This window comes from Theobroma cacao, chromosome 5 (assembly GCF_000208745.1).
Source record: "Theobroma cacao cultivar B97-61/B2 chromosome 5, Criollo_cocoa_genome_V2, whole genome shotgun sequence".
NCBI lineage: Eukaryota > Viridiplantae > Streptophyta > Magnoliopsida > Malvales > Malvaceae > Theobroma > Theobroma cacao.
The window spans coordinates 13,414,403-13,441,552 of record NC_030854.1 but is presented as its reverse complement, the minus strand read 5'-3'; the positions used below and the strand labels follow the sequence as shown (position 1 = coordinate 13,441,552).

Genomic DNA, 27,150 nt, shown 5'->3' with positions numbered 1-27,150 from the left:
GTTAGTTTTTCAAGCAATGCCGTGTCACACACTCTAAACCATGATCATGGCGTGTCACCAACTCTGAACTCTGGCGTGTCATAATTTCCCTCCATGGCGTCTCACCAACTCTGAACGCTAGTGTGTCACAAATTCTCTCCATGTCGTGTCACCAACTCTTAACTCTAGCGTGTCACAGATTCCCTCCATGGTGTCTCACCAACTTTGAACGCTGGCGTGTCACAGATTCCCTCCATGGCGTGTCACCAACTCTTAACTCTAGCGTCTCACAGATTCCCTCCATGGCGTCTCACCAACTTTGAGCTGTGCCGTGTCATAGCCATGTCACACATTCCCAACATGACGTTTCACAAACTCTAAACCCTACCTTGCGACAGTCGTCTCACATATGGTTTGCTATAGCAGGACCATTTTCTGCTTTGGATTCACATCTTTCTCATTTCAATTCACCACTGTATCAAGGATTTCTAGTTTCACATCATTAGTCAAGCTTTCCATTCATGACGACCGATTCCTCCTTCGATTTAATATCTCTCTTCTCCTATTATCTAAATGTCGTGTCCCAAATCTTTGAAAACACATCTCATGCAATATTATTTTATTTTGCACAACCTTCGTAAAAAAAAAAAAGGTATTTTGCACAACCAATCTTTGCATATTTATTTTTTTCTCCCATTTTTCGCATGTTTGAGAGTGCACGCTAACGAAGATGACTCATTAAAGGTATTTTTGTCCCAAAATCTATTTTGGTGGCTAAAAACAATTAAAATTATCCTGAGAAATATTTACAAAAACATGTTATTTTTAATGGTTAAAAAAAAATCCCCCATAATATCTTGAGTTAGCTTGCAATGGAAGCAAGTCAATTTTCCAACTTATATTGTACTGATAACCTTTCAACAAGATGAATACATGTCTTAATTTTAGGCATATTTTTATAAGATGAATATATATGGATCAATTTTAGGCATTCAAAACAGAAATTTTTTACTTATTAAATATAGAAGGAAAACAAAATTGGTCAAGTTAGGTACATTGGATTAAAGGACTTGGGCTTGAGGAGGATGTCTTGAACATGGGTTCATTCTGCAACTGCAATGAAGCTTAAAACAACAAAAAGATATCATACTAATAGAGAGAAAAACAAAGTAACGAATTTGATAAACAAAAAATTTAGATCTTGGTGAGACCATAAATTATAATTTCTAATTCAAAAGACTTGAATTAAAAAACTATTCAAATTTGAAACATATTGAATACAAAAATGATTTAACATAAAATGGGTCAAATTAAAATAATTTGAATCTTAACTTAAAACGACTTGAATTTAAAATAATTTGAATATAAATAATACGTTTAAATTTAATTTATTTTGATTTTAAAAATTAATAATTTAAATTCGAAATGACTTGAAATGATGTGAGCATAAAATGACTTGAATTAAAAATGATCAAACTCAAAATTGGCATGAATTTATTTGGATTTGTAATGACTTGACCCAAATCAAAGTCCGATCCGATCCACCCAATTACCAACTCCATCTGTGATGCCAAAGTGAGTTATTCCCTTGATATAGTGCGATAACAACTAAATAATTTTAATTATTTTATAAATTTCTTAAGAAAATAAGAAAAAAGAATTATTACTATATCATTATTATGTTACTCCCTTTGTTTTATCTTCTGTTATTTTTATTTAACTTTCACGAAATTTTTTTAAAAAAATTTTAACTTTGGTGTCTTTTTAACTAAAATTATATTTGATTAAATTAAATTAGTAATTTTATGGTTTTTAGGGCCGAAAAGTAAAAGAATTATTTTTGTAAGACAGAGAAAAAAAGGTATTAAACGTAAAAAAGAATAATTTTGGAACACTTCAAAAGAAAAAGCCAAGGAAAAGTTGAACAGAAGGATGCGAGAGGAAAGAATCAGCATGCGTGTATAGAAATAAATATAAAAAGTTAAATGTAAAATGTCGAAAACAAGTCAGTAAATAAGTTGATGTGAGATGGAGCAGGCACAGTGTGGGCGATCCACTTTATGAGGTCAGTATAACCACACCTCAGCCTCAGGTCCTCCAATGTCTAGTATAGAATAAGCAAATCCGTTGAGAGGGTAAAATAACACCGAAAATGGCGAAGAAGGAACTGTTAGTGGAAAATGGGGAAGAAGTCTGCAGAGCTGACTTCTCTCCCAGCTTCGTGTTTGGGGTTGCCACTTCTGCATATCAGGTATATATATATATATATTATTGTGTTCCCCGTTCTTTCGATTTGCTTAGTTATTTATTTATTTGATCGGTATTTGACTTTATTTATTTTATGTATAAAAAACAAAAATGGTTGTTGCATGCGTGCATTCAGTTTCAGTGCAATCTCTTCAAATAAGATCTGGGCAATATGGCTGCTTCCCAACTTTGGGTTTTATCTGTTTGAGAATTTCAATAGCTTCCTTAATCACTTCTCCTCTTTTCGGACTGGTTTGTTTTTCCTCCATTTTCCTTTTCTAAAATAATGTTTTACATGAAATTTAATGCTTAAAACTATTAATTAATAACCTTGAATATATGGGGCTACCTCTGAGATGATCATTTTGTAGTTTTCTACCATTATTCCTTTGTTGATTTCATCCCTGTCTTTGGGGTTTCATGCGATGACCCACTTTTTCCCTTAGTGTGTCAGTAACAAATTCACATCCTTTACTGCGTTTTGCTTCCATTTTGACTTGTTATTAAGCAATGCTTACAATTGTTTCCCAAACAGCATTTTTTTCCTTTTGTTTTGGCATCCTTTTATGTGCTTTTTTGGATTCTCTTGTCTTTTATTATTCGAGAATTAAGCTCTAGGCTTTTCAATTTTTCCGGTAAGTTCTTACACCTGTATGTTAAAATGTACTTTCTAAGCTTCCAGCTTTTGTTTCTTTTAAATGTATGTATTTATCTGTTAAATCCACATATCTGGGTTGGTGAACTATTATTGATTTAAAATTAGTTCTCGTTAATGGAAGAGAAAAGGAAATCGAAACTTCTGAAGAATTAGCTAGAAGATCATAACCCTGCTGTGATCCTTGACATTAATCAAATCTGCCTCCACAGTTAATGTGAGGGTTCTGAAAGAAATAAGCATGTCCATTTATATTGACTAGTCCCTTTGGCAAATTTATGAAATAAAGAGTCAGAGAAATGCAGTTATAAGACTTGTAGAGTTTTACGCTTTCATTACTATCATTACTATTATATTGTCTTTGGGGGAGGTGAAATTTTGTTGTATGTTAATAGAGGTTAAAAAGGATTTGTGCTTCTAAGGACATTATATGAAGTAGAGATGCAAGGAGGAATCAATTTTTTGTTTTTGTTCTTTTTCAAAACAAAAGTACTTAAAATGTAGTTCAGTGAAATGGTACAAAAATAGTATTTTCATTTTAGCAACATCTTACAGGACTGTTAGCGTTATCATTAGCTGGGCACGTTATAAATACTGCAACACTTTGACAATTTTGATTTTGGCTTCTTGTTGCATGTTTTCAGATTGAAGGAGCCTGCAACGAGGGCAGCAGGGGTGCTAGCATATGGGATTCTTTTTCACGCACTGAAGGTATGCGTCTTTCTCTTATAAAACAACTACTACATATAATAAAGGAAAGAAGAAATTGACAAAATCTTGCTTCACTATTTGGCTTGATATGGTGAATTTTGTTTTGACCTTTGTTGGGAAACTCTGTTTGTCTTTCTAGGAAAAATTGTTGATGGAAGCACAGGAGATGTGGCAGTTGATCATTATCATCGATACAAGGTGGGTAATACTATGATTAGCCATGTCTATGCTGTATTTTTTACTTATTCACTATAAGATGTTAAAATTTTGTAATTTTAAATTTGATTTGATTATTAAGTGAATTCATGAGATTCTATGCCCTTATTGTACTTGGGACGGGTTCTTTGATAAAAAAAAAAAATCAGGAATGGTCTTTTGAACCAAGCTCATTTTTGTTGAAATTATAACTTAGTTTGAAATTATAATCATCTGGACAATTGTTTATGCACATGAGAGTAATGGAGGCTTTGGGTTCAAAAGTTTGTTTGAACTGTTTTCATTAGAACAATTATCAGATTTTTCTATATTATAATATAATAGACGTTTGTTCACTTTGATCTTTTAGATTTCAGTTTTCAGATTTTGTTCATTCTATACAGGAAGATGTTGACCTTATATCCAAGTTTGGATTTGATGCTTATAGGTTCTCCATATCATGGTCTCGTATCTTCCCAGGTATGCCTTCAAGTGAATGCCTTAATTTTACTTTTTCAATTTTTTTTAATTTATTTATTCTTGTACATGTTTAATGACTGATTCTGTTTTATTATAATATTAAATTATACCTATAGTAGAATAAAGCACTTTTGTGTTAATTCCTTTCCCCTATTTCATTAAGTCTTCTCTAGATATGAATTGTAGTTGAATTAGAAGGATTGACATAGTTTATTTTTATGCAAATACCTTACTTTGGATCTGGGATACAAGAAAGACCTGATGGGTAGGTTTATATATGTTGCTGTCGTATGTAAGTTTTTTTTTTTTCACCTAAATCCCTGGGTGTTTTCTTTTTCTTTCCTTTTTTACCTAAATTCCTGGGTATGTAAGAATTAGTAATTCCTTACTCATGTCTGGACACAATTTCAGTATTGATTCCTCTAGACATCATGATAGATAACCCTGTCACTTTGCTGAACTAAATTGAAGAAGTATTGCTAGGTTCTAAAATCCTTCTTAAATATTAAAATTTTCATTTTATTTAATCTAGCCTCAAGAAACACAGTAGAAACGTTTTGGTAGGCATTTTGATGGGAAGAATCTGTAGGAACTTGGAAGTATGATTGGCAGAATTTACAACAGGCAATTTAGGAGAGGGTTTATTTCAGTTAGGTTTTGAAGCCTTCATTATAATGAATTATTCTTTGATTGGAATTCACATTTGATCTTTGTTATCATGATGCATACTTCATAATATTATGGCACATGGAAAAATCAGGGTTTCCATGGCAAACGATGTGATGTCTGCATTGTTACAAAGAGGAAATACCAAGTTAGGTTTCTAACTAAGGTTGCATTGGTGCTTTACCATTGCAACATTCCAATAGAATGTAATTGTCGGGAAAGTGATTGTTGGGAAGAAAACAAACAATGTTGGTAATATATGGAAAAGAGCTTATTAATATATAGGAAAGATTTGCAGCATTTTGTTTAGAAGCACTTTACAGGGAATGTGGTGTTAATTTACAAAATTACTTTGTGTATGAAAATATAAAGTGTAATACACTTGCATGCTTTTTAACGAAAGTTTTTATGTTTTCAAAGTTTATCCCTTAAAGTAATAAATTCATGACAAGAATATAATAATTTTTGAATAATAATGATTTAAATTTTGAAATATGTGAAGTTACTAAAAATTTGTATTTTTTTTGTAAGAACGCCTAGAACTATTATAAATTTTTCTTTTTGTGTAATAATGCTTAGAACTATTAAAACTTTGTTTTTGTAATAATGCCTAGAACTATTAAAACTAATTATTTTGTAATAATTACTTGCGTATAATTAAATATGTGAATACTAATTACTATTGTTTTTCTTGTAATGACTAGAGGAAACTATTGAAACTGCAATTGAGAAACCCAAAGAATCAAATAATTCTTTAAAGTTGACATCTAACCATAACTTGACTTAATATTTAAGGATACCTTCCAACTATAAAATGGTTATAATAACAATGTGAATATTTCAATGTACACAACATATGAAAATGATACAACATTTACATTGAGTCTTTGATACTGACATGCAACCAGCTATATCTTGTCACATTAACATGCAACCAGCAATTGAGACCTAAGCCAGCTAAAGACTTAGCTTGTTACTCGTTCAGAACCTAAGACAGGAGTTTACTAGGAAAGAAATATTGCACTTGAAAGAGCTTTCAAAAATGAACAAGAACATGAATTGTTTGCTGCTTCGTATGCATGAACATTACAAAGAAAAATGGCCATTGTAATTGCTCTAAAGTTAAAATTAAAATAACACCAAACTTACTTCCAACACCAAATAATCTTCAAACACCAACATTAAGTATAAAGGTTGTAGATAATACTGATCCAAAATAGTCACAATGGTGCTAATAACTAATAACCACTTGTCCATTGTAATTGCTTTATTCTTAGCCACTAAGCACAACCTTCAGATAAAGTTTATTGAATTCATCTGACATTATGCAGAAGAAATTAATCTTCGACGTGTCACTGGGACTAACTATCAATTCCACTTTGACCACTATATGTCTCTCAGCTACCTCTTGGGCCAATTAATTGTGTGAATATATGCTCCAACTTGGTGCCAATAGCAAGTAAAAGTTGCCCAAAGGAAAACAATTGTCAAATGCTAAATATCTTCTCTAACCTACAAGGTTTTCTGTAGGCCACCTACCTGATTTGAGCATGTAGGTAGTTTAATTGCTTAAACATATATGCAAAGAGGGAAAAGAAGGGAGAACAAAATTACTTAAAAATGTATAAGACACTATAAATATGGTGTTTATTTGGATCACTTACAATGAAGGGAATGAGTGCTATCCAAAATTACGTATGCCAACCTGCATAAAGGAATCAAAATTTTGATTTGAGTCAAAATTAACAATCTTCATCTAGCAGGTCCACTGTAGGAAGGAATTACTTTCAGACTTGAATTCAGCACTACCCCATCCATGTCAGTAGCACCAGATCTTATGGAGTGGCAAGTGCATATATCTAAGACCTCAAACCTTGTAATTTATCACTCTAGATACTCAAGTGACCTTTAGCAGTATTTGAAGTTTTTATTACAATAGTTTAACTTTTGAAGTATAATTTTTCTGAATTCACTTTATTATATTAAGAAACATCAAAAGGGGATATGAGTGTAGTATAGTACTTCATTTCTTAAGGGATTTTATGAGATCATATAAAATAAAACCAAGTAGTAAAAAAGTTTGACTATGGAAATGGAACTATAGCTGACTTATCCTTATTCATAATCTGCCAAAAAATCTAGATATTTCCTCTTAGCCTAACACTTATCCAATATATAACTTAATTGCAAAAACCATAATATACATTTTAACAAACGTTCTTGCCCAATTTTCATAAAAGTTTTAATATAACAAAAAGAAGCCATATGAATATAAATTATGAAATGAAAACAGTAGATGGAACTACTGGATGACAAAAACAGAATATGTTAATCCAAGTAGCATAACTATCTCTGAACTAACAGTCATCTGTCAATGTTGTAGGTGCTAAACCTTTTACTTAAACCTGGATAATCTTTTATTCAAATTAATTGATGAATTTGTTTAAATACATGTAGCTAATAGGTTTTCAATCATAATTATCTAACTTTGTTTCAGTCACAACATTTGAGGTACTAGAAGTCTCGGGGCAAGACCCTGAACTTTACAAGAATTTGATAAGAGTGCTATGCAATGCCAACAGCTAATGAAGGATTCATCCTAAGAGAAACGTTGCATTGCCAAATTAAAAGCAGATACACCAGACACCAATTCAAAGAAAACCCATAGAAAAGATATAATTAATTAATCAATCAATTTATAGAAAACCCTGACATCAATGAATTTTCATCATTCTCGACCTCTCAAATTTAAATATCAACAGAAAAGAAGAAAGAAAAAAAAGAAAAAAAGTGTACAAGAACTGACTTGAAACCCTAAACCAATTCCAATTTAATTAGTAATTGATTTGTATGTAAAATCAAGATTATAAATTGATTTAAAACCCTAAACCCAATTCCAATCTAATTAGAATTTGATTTAAATTCAAAAACAAGAAATAAAGATTTATTGAATAAAAATTAGTACGAGAACTATGTAATACTTAAGTAGAAGAACAGGCGAGAACCCAGTGAGATATGATTGAGAAAAAAAGGCAGCAACAAGCTGCAGCAAGGACCCAAAAAATTGTAACTTTACCAAGCAATGGGAAAGTTACATTCCATCCATTTTCAATGGGAATCACATTCCCATTGATCCTGGGGAGGACATTCTTATAGTAAGGTAATATTCCGAGTGATGTTCCTTACCAAACACGGGAATGCCATTCCCATTTATTAAAATCCTGGTAATGTGGCTCAACCACCAATATCAAAATGCCACCTAAAAGAAGTCAGCTATTTTTGGGCTCAGCATTAGGTGTGTGTATAATATAGATTCAATGGAAAAGGATTGCCTAAATATTTAAATATTTATATGATACAGGCAGCGTTGGCACATTCCAAGTAATCATTAGTTTCTTGGTGACTAGATGATAAAACTAGTGTTGTCGTGCAACTAAGAAATGAGTAATTGAAGGATATGCCGAGGAATTATTCTGTCTCTGTCTCACTCGTTTTCTTTTTTGTTTCATCTACTTTCTTATCAGACGACGTGTATGTTCCTTAGTTTGTGTGCTAATTGTTCATGTCTTCAGCAGTCATGTAAGCATATATGAGAATCAAGAGGAACCAGTAATTTGTCTAGAAAGGAAACTTGTTATATTCTTTATGCCCTTTAATTAGCGAGACTATGTTCTCAATTATGACGATGAAAGAGTGCACAATGAATGCACTGTAGTAATGATGTTTTCCATTCCTTCAAAGTGAAGAAATTAAATGGCCAGATGATTTATCCTTTTCCTAAAAATACTTAGGTTCACTGACTTATTATGTAGCTTTATCCTTTTTGATTCTTTCTTTGTTTGTTGCTTGGCTGTTTTCCTTATTTAACGTTTCTCCAACTCCCTTTGTCCCCTAATTTCTGTTCCTTTATGAATAAGCGAGTGTAACATCGTCAATATTACTTCTTTTAATAATATAATTTTAGATGATCTAGGATGTAGCTTCTTATTTTCACCTGCCATGTGCATGTAAGACCAAATCATGTCCCCTGGGCCACTTCATTTGCATTGAAGAGCAGTAGAAAAGTTGTCAATGCCCTTTTTTTGCTTTTAATTTATAGAGCTGCCTAGCTTGATTTGGGTGACAAATGAAATCATTATTCTGGTTTACGTTGTTTTTGTAGATGGTTTGGGAACCAGAGTCAATGATGAAGGAATTACCTTCTATAACAATCTCATTGATGCTCTTCTTGAAAAAGGTATGGAACTATTTCTACTTGATCCCTTCTATATTTGATCATAACATATATTAAAGAACTTCATTGGTGCAGGTATTCAGCCTTATGTAACTTTGTACCATTGGGATCTCCCTCTGCATCTTCATGAATCAATTGGAGGGTGGTTAAATAAGCAAATTGTGTAAGTATTATGTCTTTAGTGAATTATTTGATTGTTTGTGGGAAGTTGAGTGCCAAATTATATGTATCTTGCCTACTTATAGTTTGTTGACAACACCAGCGTACTAAGCTGTATATTTGTCTAGTCAGTAGTACATACAAGCTTTCATCATGATACAATTCTTTGATTGCCTAATGTTTCTTGCATTTGACCCACTTCTATCTTCCTTTGAGCATTCTCAGCCCATAGAAGCTGCAGAATTTTGTGGTTTGGCATCTAATGATCATGGGAAACATACTGAACCTAGGATATATTGCTTCCTACAATAAAGTGGTATGAAGCTGTAAATTGTTCCAAATGCATGAATATCCTTTAATACATATCAATGCATGTTTGTTTGTTTGCAGCTAAATGGTGATACCAGTAAAAGCTGATGTACCAAGAAAATAGTAAGAATGGAATTCAAGAAGATACTTACATTCTATAAGCAACCTTTTGGTCACTAACACCAATACAACACAATTCTATGAGACATTGAAAAAAATAGGAACTGTTTCATTTGATTTTCAGGGAAGATTTGTTGTAGAAATAATTCTATTGATGTTGAAAAATTTAAGCCTACTCTGCTCTTCAATTTAGATGCCACTATGTTTCTAGCAAGATTTGTTGTAGAAATAATTCTATTGATGTTGAAAAATTTAAGCCTACCCTGCTCTTCCATTGAGATGCCACTATGTTTCTAGCAAGACTAAACCAACAATACCTTTTAATACTGTTATACTACTTTATTTGTCCCCTTAATAATCCTTGCAAAAATTGCTTTTTGCCATATTTCACGTTTTCCAGTCTGCAGCATCAACCTTTCTCCTTTATTGTTCAAAAAAAAAAAAAATGAAATCCAAATGGAGTTCTGATGTAAAGATTTTCTGTAGTAAACATTCCAATCCACCTGTCTCAAGTTGAAGACAGTTGGATTAATTTCTCTGTCTTAAGTTGTTCTTTACGTTAATCCATCTTTGGAACCATAAAAAAGCTTCTAGCTTACTGCAAGTGATAAGATAATCCTGTTAAAGTTTCTTGTAATAATCTAGTAAAATTCTTAAAATAAATGATACCCTAATTTTTTGCTTTTATCCTTCTTTGCCAGTCTAGTGCAGGTTTTACTATTAACTCTGTTATTCAATTATAGATCTCCCAGTTTAGCTCCTGCCTTTGGAGCTGTAATTTATAGCGTGCTTAGGAACAACTTTCCTGTATTGTCCATGTCAAATGTAGAAGATACTAATAAAGCTTCATGGGTAATCCTAACACAAAGTCCCAGTGATATCACTGGAAATATTCTTCTCAGGTTGGAGATCAGGTCCATATTCATATTATGCTGTTATCCCACCCCCATCCTTTTTTATTTGCAGGGGGGATTGGGGGGCATGGGGGCCATTGAGGGCGTATTCTTCTTATTCTTATTTTTTTTTTAATTTATAGATCTTTTTTTCTTTTACTTTATTGTAGCATAACATAGAGAAAGGTGCATAAAAATCACAGATGTTGCTTAGGCCTTCCAGGGTTAGAACATAGTAATTATAAATCATTTGTATCATATGCTTCTAATTTCTCTCTTTACATCGGTAAAAATCTGTTGCTAAATCCATTTAAGTGTCACCCTATAAGACTTATGAAGCTAATAACATGTTGTATTACTAACTTTGATATGGCTTCTGCTTGGCCTTTGTCCAGAAAATACTTCGCCATCTATGCAGATACTTGCTTTGCACACTTTGGTGATAGAGTAAAGAATTGGATCACTATAAATGAACCTCTCCAAACTGCAGTGAATGGGTATGATACTGGGATATTTGCTCCTGGAAGATGTGAAGGTTCATCAGCAGAACCATACTTGGCTGCACACCATCAGATCTTGGCCCATGCAACGGCTGTTTCAATATACAGAAGCAAGTACAAGGTACTGTATAGTGAACAGATCTAGAAAAGATCTAGGGAGCCCATAAACATCCATCATCCTGAATAGACATAATTGGTCATGTGTTGCAGTTCATCTTGAACTCTTCTATCTTCAAACAAACTACTAAAACAGAAGAGTTGCTTGACCTACAAAGGAATTCATTGGACAAATCTTTGTTCTTCTTGATTTCCTTTCTTCATTCTCTTTTGCTGGAAAAACCAACCTTTTGCCATTGAAAGAGAATAGGTTAGCTTGGTATCTAATGTAGCAAACTTTTGAGTTAGTGTTGTTGACCATTGTTTTTTCTTTTTAATTTCCAAAGGTATTAGATGTTTGAGTGCCAACAGTAAGTTATGGATTTATCCTTATTCCTACTTATATAGGTTCGAAAGGCATATACATCTTGATAGTGGTGACATCAGCTAAGCAGTTAAACATAATTTTCATACTGATTACTATTCCACATGAAATACAACCTGTTGTAATTTGTAAATACAATAGCTTCAAACTCTCAATTTTAATTTTTTTACTGAGCTCAACCAAAGTTATGTATTTAAATTCTAAGTGTGGTGTAAGGCTTGCCGAAACTATCTTCGTAATTACAGCCATCTCATTTGGTCATCTTGTCCTTTCTCTAAGGGTCTCCAAATGAAGGGAAATATTTATAATCGGGGCATATTAAAAATTATTTTTCGAGCCTTATATTTTTATTTTCTTGTTTTGATCATCAGTAAGATTGTCATTTGTATTTTTCTGTGAAATAAAACTCTTATCTGTATAACGACAAGAATAACATTCTTTTTGCTACTGCTGTGCTATCAGGATAAGCAAGGGGGACAAATTGGGTTGGTGCTAGATTGTGAATGGGCAGAGGCTAATTCAGATAAAATTGAAGATAAATCTGCTGCAGCAAGGCGCCTTGATTTTCAGTTTGGATGGTATTACTTCTTATGTTTAATGTTTTTTCTCTTCAGATGACAAGTTGATCATATTTAATGCACGCAACCATATATATAAGGGGGAGAGCTTATAGTTGGTGAAATGAAATCTCTTTCATTGGAATTTTTTGGTTTTGCTTAAATTCACTTGATGAAATCTCAAATTTGATCTATGAAAGTTGTGTATTTCGCTTTTTGACTATATATTCTCTCTATCTTGCTCAGACATAGATACGCATGAAATCTTAAGATAATAACTTAACCTGTTAAACTAGTAACTTTATTTTTTATTTAGGGTTATTTACATATTTGGCACCCAAACTATAGTGAAATTGGCAATTGTCAATTTCGCACTTGAAGAAAAAAAAAATTCACAATTAAAATCCCCAACTTTCATTCCGATAAGTCAAATGGATGACATGTCCAAAAAACCTAAACAGAGTGTGCCATGTGTCTGAAAAATGTCATGTCATTTTTTTTCTTTTCATTTTTTTATTGTTTTCTAAATTTTCTTTACTTTTGAATTAAAAAATCCAACATAACAAAAAGTTTTAGAAAAGGTAAATTCCATAAAAACCTAAAAAAATACTAAAAATTTCATAAAAAAGAGATGAGAGGTAAATTGGGGAGAGGGAAAGAGAGGGAAGAGATAGAGAGAAGGTAGGAGACAGGGGAGGGCAAGGGGGGCTGGTTGGGCTGGCCCGAAATAGCCAGATCACCCCAGCCCGGCCTTCCCCTCTACCTTCTCTCTTTGCCTCTTCCTTTCCCCACTTTGCATCTCTTTCCTTTCTCTCCCCCATTTTTTCTCTCTGCCAGATTTTTTTTGTTTTTTTATTTTTTTCTAGATTTTTTATTTTTCTTATTTTTTTGAATTTTTATTATTTAAATCCAAATATTAAAAAAATTTAGAAAAATTTTTTAAAAAAAGAAAATGATGTGGCACATTATTGTCCCTTCTATTTGGACAAGTCACATATTTAACTAACAGAGTTAGTCAAAGGTGCAAATTGATGAACGGAAGCATAGTGTGAGTATTTAATTGCAAATATTTTTCTTAAGATATCAAATCGACAATTTTGCTATAGTTCAAGTACGAAATATGTAATTAATCTTTTTAATTATTTCCATCATCTATACTATTATTAAAACCACTATCTGACCAGCACAGGATGTCCTCTTGTGTAAGTCAATTGCCTTTAACTTTTCTTCAGTGAACTTTCTCATGTGCCCCTCAAGTGTAAGTGTTCAACCCATAAAAAGATAGGGTGCTACATGATCATTTTGTGAAGCTCTCATCTACTTTCTAAGTTATTAGCTCTAGAAAAATCATTTCATGACTGATGCAACTGTTACTCACTAATGTAAATGGAAAATCTTCCCTCCTTTTTTTGTTCTTGTATGGGAGAAATTTTTATGTAAAATATATAATGTTTTGAGAAATGAATCTCTTGTGTGTGGGGTAGTTGAGGATACTTAGATAGATGTTGTTAATGGTAAGAAGGTCACTGAGCAATTATAAATGCAGGCAGTGTTCAGAAAAGATTTGTTTGTCTTTTACAACTCAAATATTTTAAACATTCTATGTACATTAAGTCCAAGCTAACCCATTGATCTAAATACATCCTAACTACAATATACTCTCTCTCTCTCTCTTTCCTTCTAGAGAATCTTTTGACCTAATTTACATTACTAATTCTGCTACAGGTACATGTGCCCGTTATATTATGGTGACTATCCTGCAGTTATGCGTGAAAGAATAGGAGATCGACTTCCCAAGTTCTCTCAGGAAGAAAAAGAATTGCTTGGAAACTCATTGGACTTTATTGGCCTTAATCATTATACATCAAGGTTTATTGCTCATGTAAACAATGGTTCTGAAGAAAGTTTTTTCTATCGAGCACAAGAGATGGAGAGAACTGGTAATAATCTCTCTGTGTGTGCGTGTTTGTGTGTATCTGCGTGTGCTTGTATACTAATGTTCTTACTAATTGTTAGTTGAATGGGAAGGGGGCGAGAAGATTGGTGAAAAGGTGCGAACTTTTCTGTCTCTTTGTTGTGCATGTATATTTTATGAAAAAACTCAAACTTTTCTCTCTTTAGGCTCATTTTTTATATGCTAAAAGTTTTTAAGCATGGCAGGCAGCATCAGAATGGCTTTACGTTGTCCCTTGGGGCATCCGGAAGGTTCTCAATTACATAGCACAAACGTATAGTAATCTCCCAATATATGTCACAGAGAATGGTATGCAAGCAAGACTTTAAGAATTGAGTTGATAATCAATATATTGTTTCTATTTTGTTTTTGCGTCTCGTTTTCACACATGCAGGTGTACTTGCCATGATATTTTATTTGGTGACACCCCATATTAAAATCACTTTTATACTGCTGGAAGCCATTCTAATTTTAACAAGGGAGATTCCTTATGAGATGTTCTGGCTACCTCATAGATTAGGGTATATTTCTAGTTCAGTCAGTTGACAGGCCAGTGGAGAACCTTCTGTAGCCAGTTCTTCAGCGTATAAAATTACAATCTTGGGCTATCCTTGTGATTAAACAATATTGGGTTACTTCATTTAACCTGAATCTTTTGCTGTCTCAAATTTGACAGGGATGGATGATGAAGAGAACAGGAGTTTGCCTCTCCATGAGATTCTTGATGACAAATTAAGAGTTCGTTATTTTAAGGGATACCTTGCAGCGGTTGCTCAGGCAATCAAGTGAGTTAGTCCACTTTTAATTCTTATATCATATGCAAATGTGTAAACATTTTAAAGTTGCATAAACTAATACCCTAGAAGTCCGCAAGGGGATTGGAATTTATAGATTTCATCTTGAACGTGTTTAATTCAAATATAGAGATGGGTGGATTGGGATTTATATGGGGCAGGATAGGGCTACCTCAGTGCTTCCCATTATGTACCTCAAGAGCTAATGGGTCTACTTATGTACCAAAACAGAATACATACCACCCTAGAAAGAAATGCTTTTTCAACCCCAAATCTTTTTGAAAGATTAAATAAAAGGGTAATGCAGAAACTAATGGAAAGCCACCAACATTACAAATTCCTAGTGTTCAAGATTTCTATACAAGTGCTGGGATTGAGTTCTCATGTTTGGATGATTGTTGTAGGTAAAGATAGATGGAATTTTCTAATGGACCATCTTCTTTTAGAATTTTATTCTATTTTAATGGGGTCGATGTAAATAAACATAATATATTCATCATAGCATATAAATTTAACAATTTTTTCAAAGTCCAGTGCTGCTTACCCCAGTGAAGTGCATTCAGTGTTGAATATATATTACTTGTGGGTGGGTTATGCTGAATGGAAGAAAACACAATTAAGTTCATTATATTTGCATGTACAGGGATGGAGCTGATGTGAGGGGATACTTTGCATGGTCACTATTGGACAACTTTGAGTGGGCTCAAGGCTACACCAAGCGCTTTGGTTTGGTTTATGTGGATTATAAGAATGGTCTCACTCGACATCCGAAATCTTCTGCCTATTGGTTCTCACGCTTCTTGAAAGGTGGTGAGAAGAAAAGTGGCAAAGAAGACTAAACTCAAAATAACAAAACAGTGCTCAAGTTGTTGGCTATATAGACCCTGTCTGATGTTGTGTCTGTATTTTATAGAGCTTGATCATCATTGGTGCATGATAGGCAATGGCTACAGTAAGGCTGATCTTACTGTAAGGTCAAATGATGGACTAATAATAATAAATACTTGTTAAACATTACCTGTGAGGTCAAATAATAGAATAAAAAAAAAAATAAAAACCTTGTTAAACAGGCAAACATTACCTATGTGTGTAATGTATAATTTTATTTGTTTTATGCTAAATGTTAAGTAATTTTTATCTTTAATTTCATTCTTTTGATGTTAAAATATAAAAATAATTTTTTACATTAACATTAACATTAGCATTTAAATATAATATTATATGATATTAAAATCTTAAGTTAAATTCATTACATTAACTTTAATATTATATGACATGACGTTAGATGTTATAATTCAGAATTTTAATTGAAAATGTTAATTCATTCGTAAATGTTATATTTCCACAAGTAAAAGAATAGTTATTATTATTATTATTATAAATGAACGTCAAGATTTTAAGCAAACTTATTTAAATTAAATATTATTTTAAAATATTAAAAACTAAACATCATTTTTTTAGAATTTTAATGTTTTACTTTTATTCATATACATTCTCATTTATATTTTAATGATGTTTATTTCAATATTATATCTTTTTATATTTTCATATATTTACGTTAAAATAAAAAAAATCTCATCTTAAAATTAACACTTTCAAATTTTTTGTGAGAACATTTGAAGTGAATTGGAGAGAATAGAAATTAATTTTAGTTACGTTTATTTAAAAGGTTAAATATTGATTGTTTCAGTGTGTGTGATATGAGTTTTTACTTTTGTTCATATAAATTTACTCAAGATTTTAAAAAAGTTAATCTCCACTATAAGTATTTTTATCTTTATTATTATACATTTACGTCAACATTTGTAATATTCGTAATTTATCTAATATGACTTGTTACTATAACTGTTATACAATATTTTAAGAATACTAATATCAATTTTATGTATTTTATTCTTATTCTCGTACATTTACATTAAAAGTCAGAAAAATATATTTTTGATTTAACGTTAGCATTTTTAATTTTTTATATAAGAATATTAAAAACAAATTTGAAAATTTCAAGGGATATAAATTAATTTTAATTACGTTGATTGGGATATGCATAAATTATATGATCTTATTAAATTGAGAATTGCATTTTGGATGAAAGCAAAATGGCCCCGATTCGACTGGAGATATAATTCAAAGCATGACGAGCGTCCAGATTCCTTCAGGTACGTAAGAAGGCAAGACTAGAATTAATATCGGCAGGTCCACCAATGGGATTGCTCAAGTTTAATGTTGACAGCGCAGCCTCTGGAAGCTCGGGTGGAGGAAATTTGCGTGATGGTAAAGGTTTGATTAAGGTGATGTTCTCAAAGTCGATTGGTATTGACGACTTTAATTTTAATTATCGGAGAAGCCTTTATTAGTTTTGTAAGCTTTTGAAGTGTCAATTGTTTAATTTGTGGATCAAGAGTGACTCGGAAAATGCAATGTCTTGGACAGACAACTTGAGAATAATGCAATGTCATGGCCATTGCACATGGATAGTTTGAAGAGTAGAATAAGGAATTGGAACGTGGGAGGAGACGTGTCGTAGCGGAAGTCAAACTCCTCCAACCGATAGGGTGCATAGAGATGAAATGCTCCAGTGCAAGAGAGCTGGACATCCTCAAATCTAGTTGTCATTAAATGCTATGGGGTTTCTTTCTTTTTCTTTTTATGTTTTTAATAAGCAAATAAGTTTTCTTCCAGCTTATTACTTTTTGTTAATAATAAAAGCTTACCTTTGTCTTTTTTAAAAAAGTCTATAGCAAATTCAAAATATATACCGTACAAATTATAAATATAAGGGCGTAATTAGTAAAAATTTCCAATCGCAAATATACATAATATGCAATACAAAGCCTTTAAAGAATATATGAGGTAACATATATGTGTAAAGAGGGTTTACATCATAGGACCAAAGTAAGAGGCAAGAAGTAGGTAAAGTTCCTCACATAAAGTTTAGTGAGGTTTTCCTTTAAAAATGATTACATTCAAATTAAAATTTTTTGTTAAATCAAGTGTACAAGTTTTGAAAAAATTTAAATAAATTTTGGTACTTTATTTAAATAGATATTTTTATTAAAAATTAGGACAAAGTTTCCACTTTTCAATAAGTAATTATCAATTTTTTTATATAGATAATATTTTTAATTAACCTTTTTATATATTACTGATCTTTTCATTGAATTCTATCAGTTTATTGGTTTTAATTTTTAAAATTATTTTTCATATAATCATTTTTAAAAAAGATCATATGAACCTTGATTTAAAAAATTTTTTCTAAATTTTTTCCTAGAGTAAGTGCTTAAAACAAAATGATAATAGTACCAATGATTAGAGTTTTGGTAAGAAGTGCAATTCGAATAGGAGTTATTCTAAAAGTATTGTAAAGAAAATAAAATAGAATTTGAAAAACTTAATGCATAAGTGTTATAGGAAGTAAAAAACTGTTTGATTTTTACTAAATAAATAAATAAATAAAAAGACTCAACTATATTAAACCAAATCATAAGTTTTGAAAATGTTACGAATGTGTTAGTTTAATAATAATAAGGACAATATCCAAGAGGGAGGGGGTGAATTGGATTTCCAAAATTTCTTTCTAACAAATCGAACTTTGAAGCTTGATGACAAGTTTTTTAAATTTGTTTTCTCTTACAAACCAAGAAAAAAAAAATGAACAAACAAGCTAAAACCAAATTTTCAATAGTCTTTAAGGGGAAGTAAGAATGCTCAAGTATAAAGTTGAAGAGTAAGTGGGCTGTAATCAAATTTCTAAAACATTTTCATGATAAAAGCACAAGCTTAAGAAGAAGGAGAATTCCCAAATTTTGCTCTAATTTTAAAACATGTCAAAAAATTTGGAAACCAAATGAGCAAGTAAGTTGAAAACAGATTCTCAAAACTCTTCAAAGTGAAATGCATAAGTAAAAAATGTAAAGTAATCTAAGTCAAAAGTGTAAAGTAATCTAAGGAGTAAATCAAAGAATAAAACAATGGTAAGTGCAGATTTTTAGAACTCTTCAAACCAAAGTAAAAAGCATAAGTATCTCAAAGTGAGTCAAAAGTGATTTGAAGATTGAGTTGAAGAAAAAGCAAGTTCCAAAATAAATGTTCAAATCTTTTCACAGTCAGGTAAAATGGACAAGTAAGAAGTAGTTAAGAGTAAAGAGAAAATGTAGAAGTTTTAGAGTAAGGACACAAATCATTTACAGAGGTTCAACACTGGCCCCTGCATCCTCTTCCTTGGCTCACAAAGGAATTTTTAATCTATTATGAAAAATACTTTTTAAGGCTCAAGTATAACCTTTACAACAGTGCCTTTCCACGGGCTGAAGTACAACCCTCGCAATGCCTTTTCATGTTGGAGCAAGCATAATCCACACAATGCCTTTTCACATGAGCAAGCATAACCCCTTGCCTTTGTAAGGATCAGGCATTACCTCTTGTCTTTTCAAGGATCAAGTGTAACCTTTTTATAACATTGCCTTTTGAAAGCTTAGGCATAACCTTTCTCGCTGTAAAAATCAAAGCAATGATACCTATAGAAGGTGGGTTTTTCTTAGTAAGTACAATGGAGGAAGAGTTTGAAAGAGCTAAATATGATTGTAAATTATATGAGCGAAAGCATAAGGAATTTGAAGCTCCAAGGCAGCTCTCCAGCTCTTTTGAAGAATACGAATGGTTGGTTCTAACTTGATTTTTTTCTCTTTTTCCTCTTATTCTTTATCTCATTTGATTCTTGATCTAATGATCTTTTTCTCTACTATTCTCTCTCCCAAAATGTGTTGGAGAAGTCCCTTTTATATTTGAAAAAGTTTATAGTCGTTGGGGATGATTTGGAGTTTGAGAATTGATTCTTCACTGCTCAGATATCAATTCTTCTTTGGTCTAGAGCTTTATGCTTTCAAAGAATTGATTTTTCATTATTACGAAGTCAGCTCTTTTTGTCTGAGAAGCCAATTTTTTTTTGTTTGAGAATTAATTCTTATCTCTTTAGATATAAGTTCTTATTGATTGAGAATCAATTTTTTCCTTTCCAGATATTGGTTCCTTATGCACCCAGACTTGCAAGAATCAACTTCTCAACTATTGGAATCAATTCTTGGGCTCCTCGAAACTTGTTAAGTATTCCATTTTGCAAGAATTGATGTTTCCTTTCACAAAAGAACTTCAAATGTTCATCAAGTAAGGAAACATAAAAACATATCAAAAGCATTCGAGGATCACTCAAGTTATTCAAAAATCACTTAGATAAGAAATTTTGATCATTTTCAAGCTATTTAAACTAATAATCTCTCTTTTTTGTATGTCAAAAACCTTGAGCAAAATTTGCTTGTAAAGTACTCCCCCTAAATAGTTGCAAGGTTCAAAACTTTAAAGATCAAATATTCCTTGTTGAAAATTCAAATTTTCTCAATATCTCTTCCCTATTTTGTTATATCAAAGAGGAAGATAGACATACAATAAGCATAATTTGCAAAGCATGATAAGCACAATAAGTAATATATCAGTTTGTTAGAAAAAGATATTCAAGCACATTTAGTAATCTCTCACCGATATCAAAGCTAATACTAATTAGTGATGTTTGTTGAATGACATATGATCTAACGTTGTGGTCGTATTTGCTTTTAGTTATTGAGTCTCTCTCTGTCTCTTTCTAATCCTTACCTTTTGACTTGGGCTCATCCTAATATGTCATGTTAAAGGCTGCTTTGGGACATCTTAAAGACTTCTTTGTGATTTTGCAGGAAGTTGGAGCTAGTGTCAAGAGGATACATGCCAATGAAGGTGCAAGAATTCTCTCACGACCACCTATTGTGACAGTCATGGGCCACGTCAACCATGGTAAAACTTCTCTTTTAGATGCTCTACATCAAACATCAGTGGCAGCCAAAGAAGCTAGTGGCATAACTCAACATCTTGTTGATTTTGTTGTTTGCATGCCATCAGGGCAATCAATTACATTCCTTGACACCCTTGGTCATGCTGCATTTAGTGCAATGCCAGCAAGAGGTGCAGCAATCACAGGTATAGTTGTGTTAGTTGTAGTTGCTAATGCTAGAGTGATACCCCAGACTCTTGAAGCCATGGCCCATGCAAAGGTAGCTAATGTACCAATTGTGGTTGTAGTTAATAAATGTGATAAACCAACTACCCAAGAAAGTAAAAGTATAGCTTGCTTCAAAGGGTTTGCTGATGGAGGAGATAGGTGGAGATGTTCAGGTGGTTGAAGTTTCAGTAATAAAGAAAACTGGATTGGATAACTTAGAGGAGGCTTTGCTATTGCAGGATGAGATGATGAATCTTAAAGCACGCCTCGATTAACTTGCTCAAGCTTATGTTGTGGAGGCCAGACTTGACAAAGGGCGGGGTTGATTAGCCACTGCAATAATAAAAGCAGGGACTTTGGTATGTGGGAAACATGTGGTTGTGGGCTTAAAGTGGGGTAGAATAAGAGCTATCAGAGATATGGTGGGGAAAATGATACAGCGGGCAACACCTGTAACGCTAGTTGAGATTGAGGGTTTGAAAGGGCTTCCAATGGCTGGTGATGATATTGTTGTTGTGCAATCTAAGGAGCGAGCTAGAATGCTTAGTGTAGCTAGGAAAAAGAAATTTGAGAAAGACAGACTATTGAAGATTAGCAATGGAAGAGCTGAAGCTTTGGAGTAATCAGAAGAGGTGCCTCAAAAGGTTGAAATACTAATAATTGTAAAAACAGATGTACAGGGCACTGTCCAGGTTGTCAACAGATATGTTGAAAACTTTAAATAGTCCCTAAGTATGTGTGAAAGTCAAATATGTTATCTAAATGTAATTTTGGCCTTGTTTTTGGGGTTTTAACCCTGAGGCCTTGGTTGTTGATATTTGTTGGGTATCCTACACAAATGGTACAGGTAGTCCTTTTTGATAAGCAATTTTTACAAGAAGTCGTATATGCAGAATTATTGAAGCATTGGCTTTTGGCCTCACTATGTTGTAAAATTTTTTTGGTTTTGAAAATGAAAAGGAAAATAAAAAAAGAAGTGATGCTGTTCATTGGTATTGCCCATTGAAACTAATCCTATTTGTTCTCTCATGTTGTTGTGCATTGTTATTGAAACATTTCTCCAATTTCACATCCAGGTTTTCGTGAATATAGTCCATGTTGGGGTGGGGCGTATCTCTCAATTTGATGTGGACCTAGCTGGCATGTGGTGCATGCATTGGATTCAATGTTGAAAGTCCACCTAGTTCTATTAGTATGGCAGCCACTCAAGCCGACATAAAGGTGCTAACCTCCCATATCATACAATCTCCATCTTGATCTTTATTCTCTTACTAGTTTTACCTTGTGGAAAAGCATGAGAAAAATTTTATTTTAGTTTTTTTTGGGTGTACAAACAATTGATGTCATTGTATTGTATAAGCACTAGAATGAGAACTTTGTTGAACCTATTTTTTTTTTTGTATTGCTTACAGATTGAGATGTATCTTGTTGTAGATCACCTTTTCGATGTCTATGTGTTTGAAAAGTGATTAAAATCTAGATAAAAGCTGTTATGGAAGAAAGTGTGTTGAGGCAAAATAGTGTCATTTCATCACTGCCAGTACGGATAGTCTTAAATGCATGATAAAGAGTCGTTGGAATAAGTCTAATTACTTGTTTCGTGTTACACGACATACAACTATGTTGTTTTACTTTTAGTGTTCAAAACTCTTTGTCCAAGTATCATTTTGATTTTAGTTTCTCTTCCAGCTTAATAGTTACTTTAATTTTCTGTTATTGTTACCATTGTAAGTGCACAAGAACCTATGCTTGGTATCTGTGCTATTTGTTTTAGATCCTATGTTTTTGTATTCTCATCCCGAAGCTAGATCTAAGCTCGATTGTTTTAGTTTTTCAAAATCTTGTATAAAAACTGAAATGTAATTTGAATTGGTGAGAGGGAAAATCATATTTCTAGAAAAGCTTTTCATTCTTTGTTCTTTTATTCAAATTTCTGTCCGCTTTCTTCTCTTAGTTCCTTTACAACTTCATAAAGCTCAACACATTGGCAATATGATAGTGGACAAGGCCCTTGGCAGTTTTGAAACTCAAATAGCTGGGAGGCTGAGGTGTTGTTTATCTTTGAGTTTATAGGAAAGAGCAAGGCAAAGGGTGGGGATGTAAGGCTTGCAGGTTACCGGGTAATTGATGCTCATGTCTACAAATCATCAACTATGAGGTTGTTGAGAAGTGGGGAAATTGTGTTTGAAAGATCTTGCATGTCATTGAAGCAGAAGCTGCACGATGTTGAGAAACGATTGTGGACTTGTGCTGTGTAATTGTGATCATTTCCATCATCCAATGATTGAAGCAAGTGGGTTAAGAGGAAACCTAAGTTCATTTCATCAGAGAGTGGGGTAGTTTGAATTTGAGTGCTGAAACTACTTTTGCTAGTGAAATTTTCCTTGAAATGGGATGGGATACATATACTCCACCATTGTTTACTTGATTTTATTTGCTCCTACAATTCTACATGCAACGCCTGGTGTCACGATCCACACCAACCCCTGTGAGGTATTATCCACTTTGGCCCACTGGCTTCACGATTTTATCCCATAAAAGATACCTTACAGGTTAAAGGTGGTGTGAACCCTTATATTCCCAGTATCACTCTAGTACATAGCCAATGTGGGATTCATGGCTTCCCTCTCTAGGACCATGACATCCACCCTTACTCCTCGTTAAGAGTTGCTCTTCGATGTGAGACTTTGTGGCTTACTCGTTGGGAGCATTACCTCGATAATGTGGGATTCACATCACGCGAGGATAGTGACATCCTTCCCCACTTCAACAAGGGTCCATTGTCCTTAGTGGCACATTGCTAGTACTCAGAGTCCGCTTACCAACTATCACGAACTATGCTCTTTCGCCTAAGTACACGATAGTCCATGCGACAGTTGAGTGGACGCTTCCATGCAAGTCAGTCAATACTCGGTTATGTCTGATCCAACATTAATAAAAACAAGAAATCAGACTAAGAGAACCCTCATCAAAATCAAAAGGCATATTGAATGCCATATATGCAACCATTTAGTCAAAAAAAGGAAAAATATTTTATTAATATGAAATTAATTACAAAGGGACTAAGACACGCCATTGTCGGGCCATAGGGGCAGCCCTAGATGAATCGCTACAAACATACCTTTACCAGTGAGGCAACCCAACAATCCATCGACTGCTCACCTCTATAAAGAGTTTACTAGATTTTACAAGAAATCTACCAGTAGCCATTATAATGCTTGAAATAAGGACATTTTTTTCCTAAAGGGTCTTTCTCCCTAAAGAATTAACAAGTATTTTTGGAGGTGTTACCACAAGCCATTACATTGTTTGAAAGAGGGACATTTCCCTTACATGTCAACGTCTTCATTGACTGGTTGGCTTGAAACTCTTCAATCTTTTACTTGAAGGCGTGGAGGTCGACTTCCTTTTCCCAGGTGATCTCATCTGACCCCAAACCTTTCCATTGCACCAAGTACTCTTATGTCGATCTTCAATTGATTGTCGTTGTCCTCCTTGCCAAAATCTCCTCCACTCAATGCCATGATGGTGGCTTGGTAATGTTGGCAGCTCTTGTGGCTCGACTCCTACTTGCATATGCTAGATTTGCATGGAACGACTTTAGATTGTTGATGTGAAACATGGTGTGTACCTTCATCCACTTGGGTGGATAAATCTTGTAGGAAGTCATCCCCACCTTGGCTACCACCGGTACAGGACTTTCATACTTCTATACTAGTATTCGATCTCTCTTCTTTAGGAATCAAAGTTGTTTGGGTGCCAACTTCACCAGCACTAGGTCTCCTACCTTAAAGTGTTTCTCTCTTCGACCTCTATTTGCCTACTTTTTCATCCGATTGGAGGCTTTCTCTAAATAAGCTCTAGCAATTTCAGTATTTTGCCTCCACTCCTTAGCAAAGTTAAATGCTCGTGGACTCTTCTCGGTATACGATTCTACTGAGGTATAAGGAAGTTTAGGATGTTGTCTAGTGACGACCTCGAAAGGGGTTTTATTGGTGGTTGAACTCTTTTGTGAGTTGAAACATAGTTGAGCCACATCGAGTAGGTTGAGCCAATTTTTCTGGTTCGCTTGTACAAAATGTTGCAAATATTCTTCCAATAATCCATTGAAGCATTTTATTTGACCATCTATTTGTGGGTGATAACTAGAAGAGATGTTGAGTTTTGACCCCAATAGCTTGAATAGCTCATTTCAGAAAAAGCTGGTAAACCTTAGATCTCTATCGCTGATTATGCTCTTCGGAACACCCCAATATTTTACCACATGTTAAAAAATCTTTCAAGCTGTTTCTTCTGCAGAGCCAAACTTTTGTACGGGAATGAATGTTGCATACTTGGAAAATTGATCCACCACTACCAAGATAGCTTTCAAATCCCTCATTTTAGGAAGCCCTACAATAAAGTTTAAAGATCCACGATTTGGTTGGCACGGGTAGAGGTTCGAGCATTCCCGTTGGTTTTTGTCTATCTACTTTGTATTGTTGGCAAATGAAGGTATGTCTTCATATAATCCATCACATCTTGTCGCATATGAGGCCAATAATAACTTTGTTTTAGTAGTGCAACAACTTGTTGCCAATCTGGATGTCTTGCCTAAGAAGTGTCGTGGCATTCCTGCATTAATTTCTGCCTATGTTTCCCACTCTTGGAAGAAATATGCGGGGTCCCTTCGTTAGTAGGAGTCCAGTTTCTGCCCAAAAGTATTTCGACTTTTCGCTATCCACCAACTTCCTAATGGCCATTGCTTGGCAGTCTCGATACAAATTATCCTTAATCAAGTTACGGATATTTGTGGTCATTCTACTGGCTGTCATTGGCACGGTCACCCTTAGAGCTGCAAATTCGACCTTTCTACTGAAGGCATCTACTACACGGTTCGTTTTTCCCACCTTATGCTCAAAGGAGAAATCAAACTAGGCTAGAAACTCTTGCCACCTTGCTTGTTTAGCTGTAAGTTTTGGCTCTGAAAAGAAGTGAGTTACGACTATATTGTCGATCTTAACTACGAATTATGATCCTAGTAAGTAGTATCGCCAGGCTCGTAAACAATGAATCACTACAAGTAGTTCTTTCTCCTGCGCCATGTATCTCTTTTCAACTTCATTCAACTTTTGACTTTCGAATGCAACCAGGTGTCCTTCTTGTAACAACACTCATCCAAGGGCAAAGTCTGATGCATCCGTCTATACCTCGAAAGGCTTTCCAATATCAAGGAGTGATAACACAAGATCAGTCATCGTCGTGTCCTTCAAATTTTCAAAGGCTTTTTGGCATTGTGACGTCTAGTTCCACTTTTGTCCCTTTTTCAGCAATTTTATCAGTGCTGTTGTTCTTTTTGAATACCTTTCCATAAATCTCCGATAATAATTGGCTAGCCTTAAGAAAGAACGAAGCTTAGTTGTATTCTTAGGGGTAGCCCATTCTTTGATAGCCTTTACTTTCTACATGTCCATTCGGATGTGCACTTGTTTAATTATGTGGCCCAAAAATCAGATTCGGGTTTGTACGAATGCATATTTCTCCCTTTTTACATATAATTGGTGATCGCGTAGCCTTTGGAAGACTTGTTGCAAGTGCCATTTATGCTCCTCTAAAGTTGAGCTATACACCATAATATCATCTAAGTAGATCACCACGAACTTGTCCAGATAATCATGAAACACCTAGTTCATTATTGTGCAAAAGGTAATAAGAGCATTGGTTAGTCCAAAAGGCATAATGAGAAATTCAAATGCTCCATACTACGTTACGCAGGTGGTTTTTAGCTCATCTCCCTCGACCACTCTTACTTGATGATAACCCGATCTCAAATCTAGTTTGGAGAAGTACTTTGCACAACTTAGCTGGTCAAAGAGATCTATTATAAGAGGGATAGGATATTTATTCTTAACTGTGACTTTATTCAAAGCCCGATAATCCACACATAATCGTAAACTCCCATCCTGTTTCTTCTGGAAAAGTATCGAGGCTCTAAAAGGTGCTTTTGATGGTCGGATGAATCTAGCTTGAATCAGTTCGTCTAATTGTTTCCTTAACTTTGCTAACTCTAGGGGAGCCATCCTGCATGGCCCTTTTGCAAGCTGCTTGACTCCTAGATGTAATTCTATCTCGTGATTAACAACTCGTCGAGGTGGTAAGACCCTTGGTAGTTGTTCTGGCATCATATCTTGAAATTCTTCCAAAACTAGTTT

The 27,150-nt window shown here is 33.7% G+C and overlaps 1 protein-coding gene and 1 pseudogene across 2 annotated transcripts; both read left to right on the top strand.

Moving 5' to 3' along the window:
- Positions 1,900-16,003, top strand: LOC18598500 (beta-glucosidase 42). 2 transcript variants are annotated; one of them, XM_018121873.1, is made up of 13 exons: positions 1,900-2,230; positions 3,526-3,592; positions 3,732-3,790; positions 4,192-4,267; positions 9,096-9,170; positions 9,243-9,330; positions 11,044-11,269; positions 12,092-12,207; positions 13,912-14,126; positions 14,215-14,237; positions 14,347-14,449; positions 14,817-14,925; positions 15,578-16,003. In XM_018121873.1, the coding sequence occupies exons 1-13, from the start codon at positions 2,132-2,134 to the stop codon at positions 15,771-15,773; spliced, it is 1,452 nt and encodes a 483-aa protein (XP_017977362.1). In that variant the 5' UTR covers positions 1,900-2,131; the 3' UTR covers positions 15,774-16,003. The 2 variants fall into 2 exon arrangements, with proteins under 2 accessions (XP_017977362.1, XP_017977361.1); XM_018121872.1 differs by having other exon boundaries at positions 1,901-2,230; positions 14,203-14,237.
- LOC18598498 lies at positions 17,136-23,304 on the top strand (annotated as a pseudogene).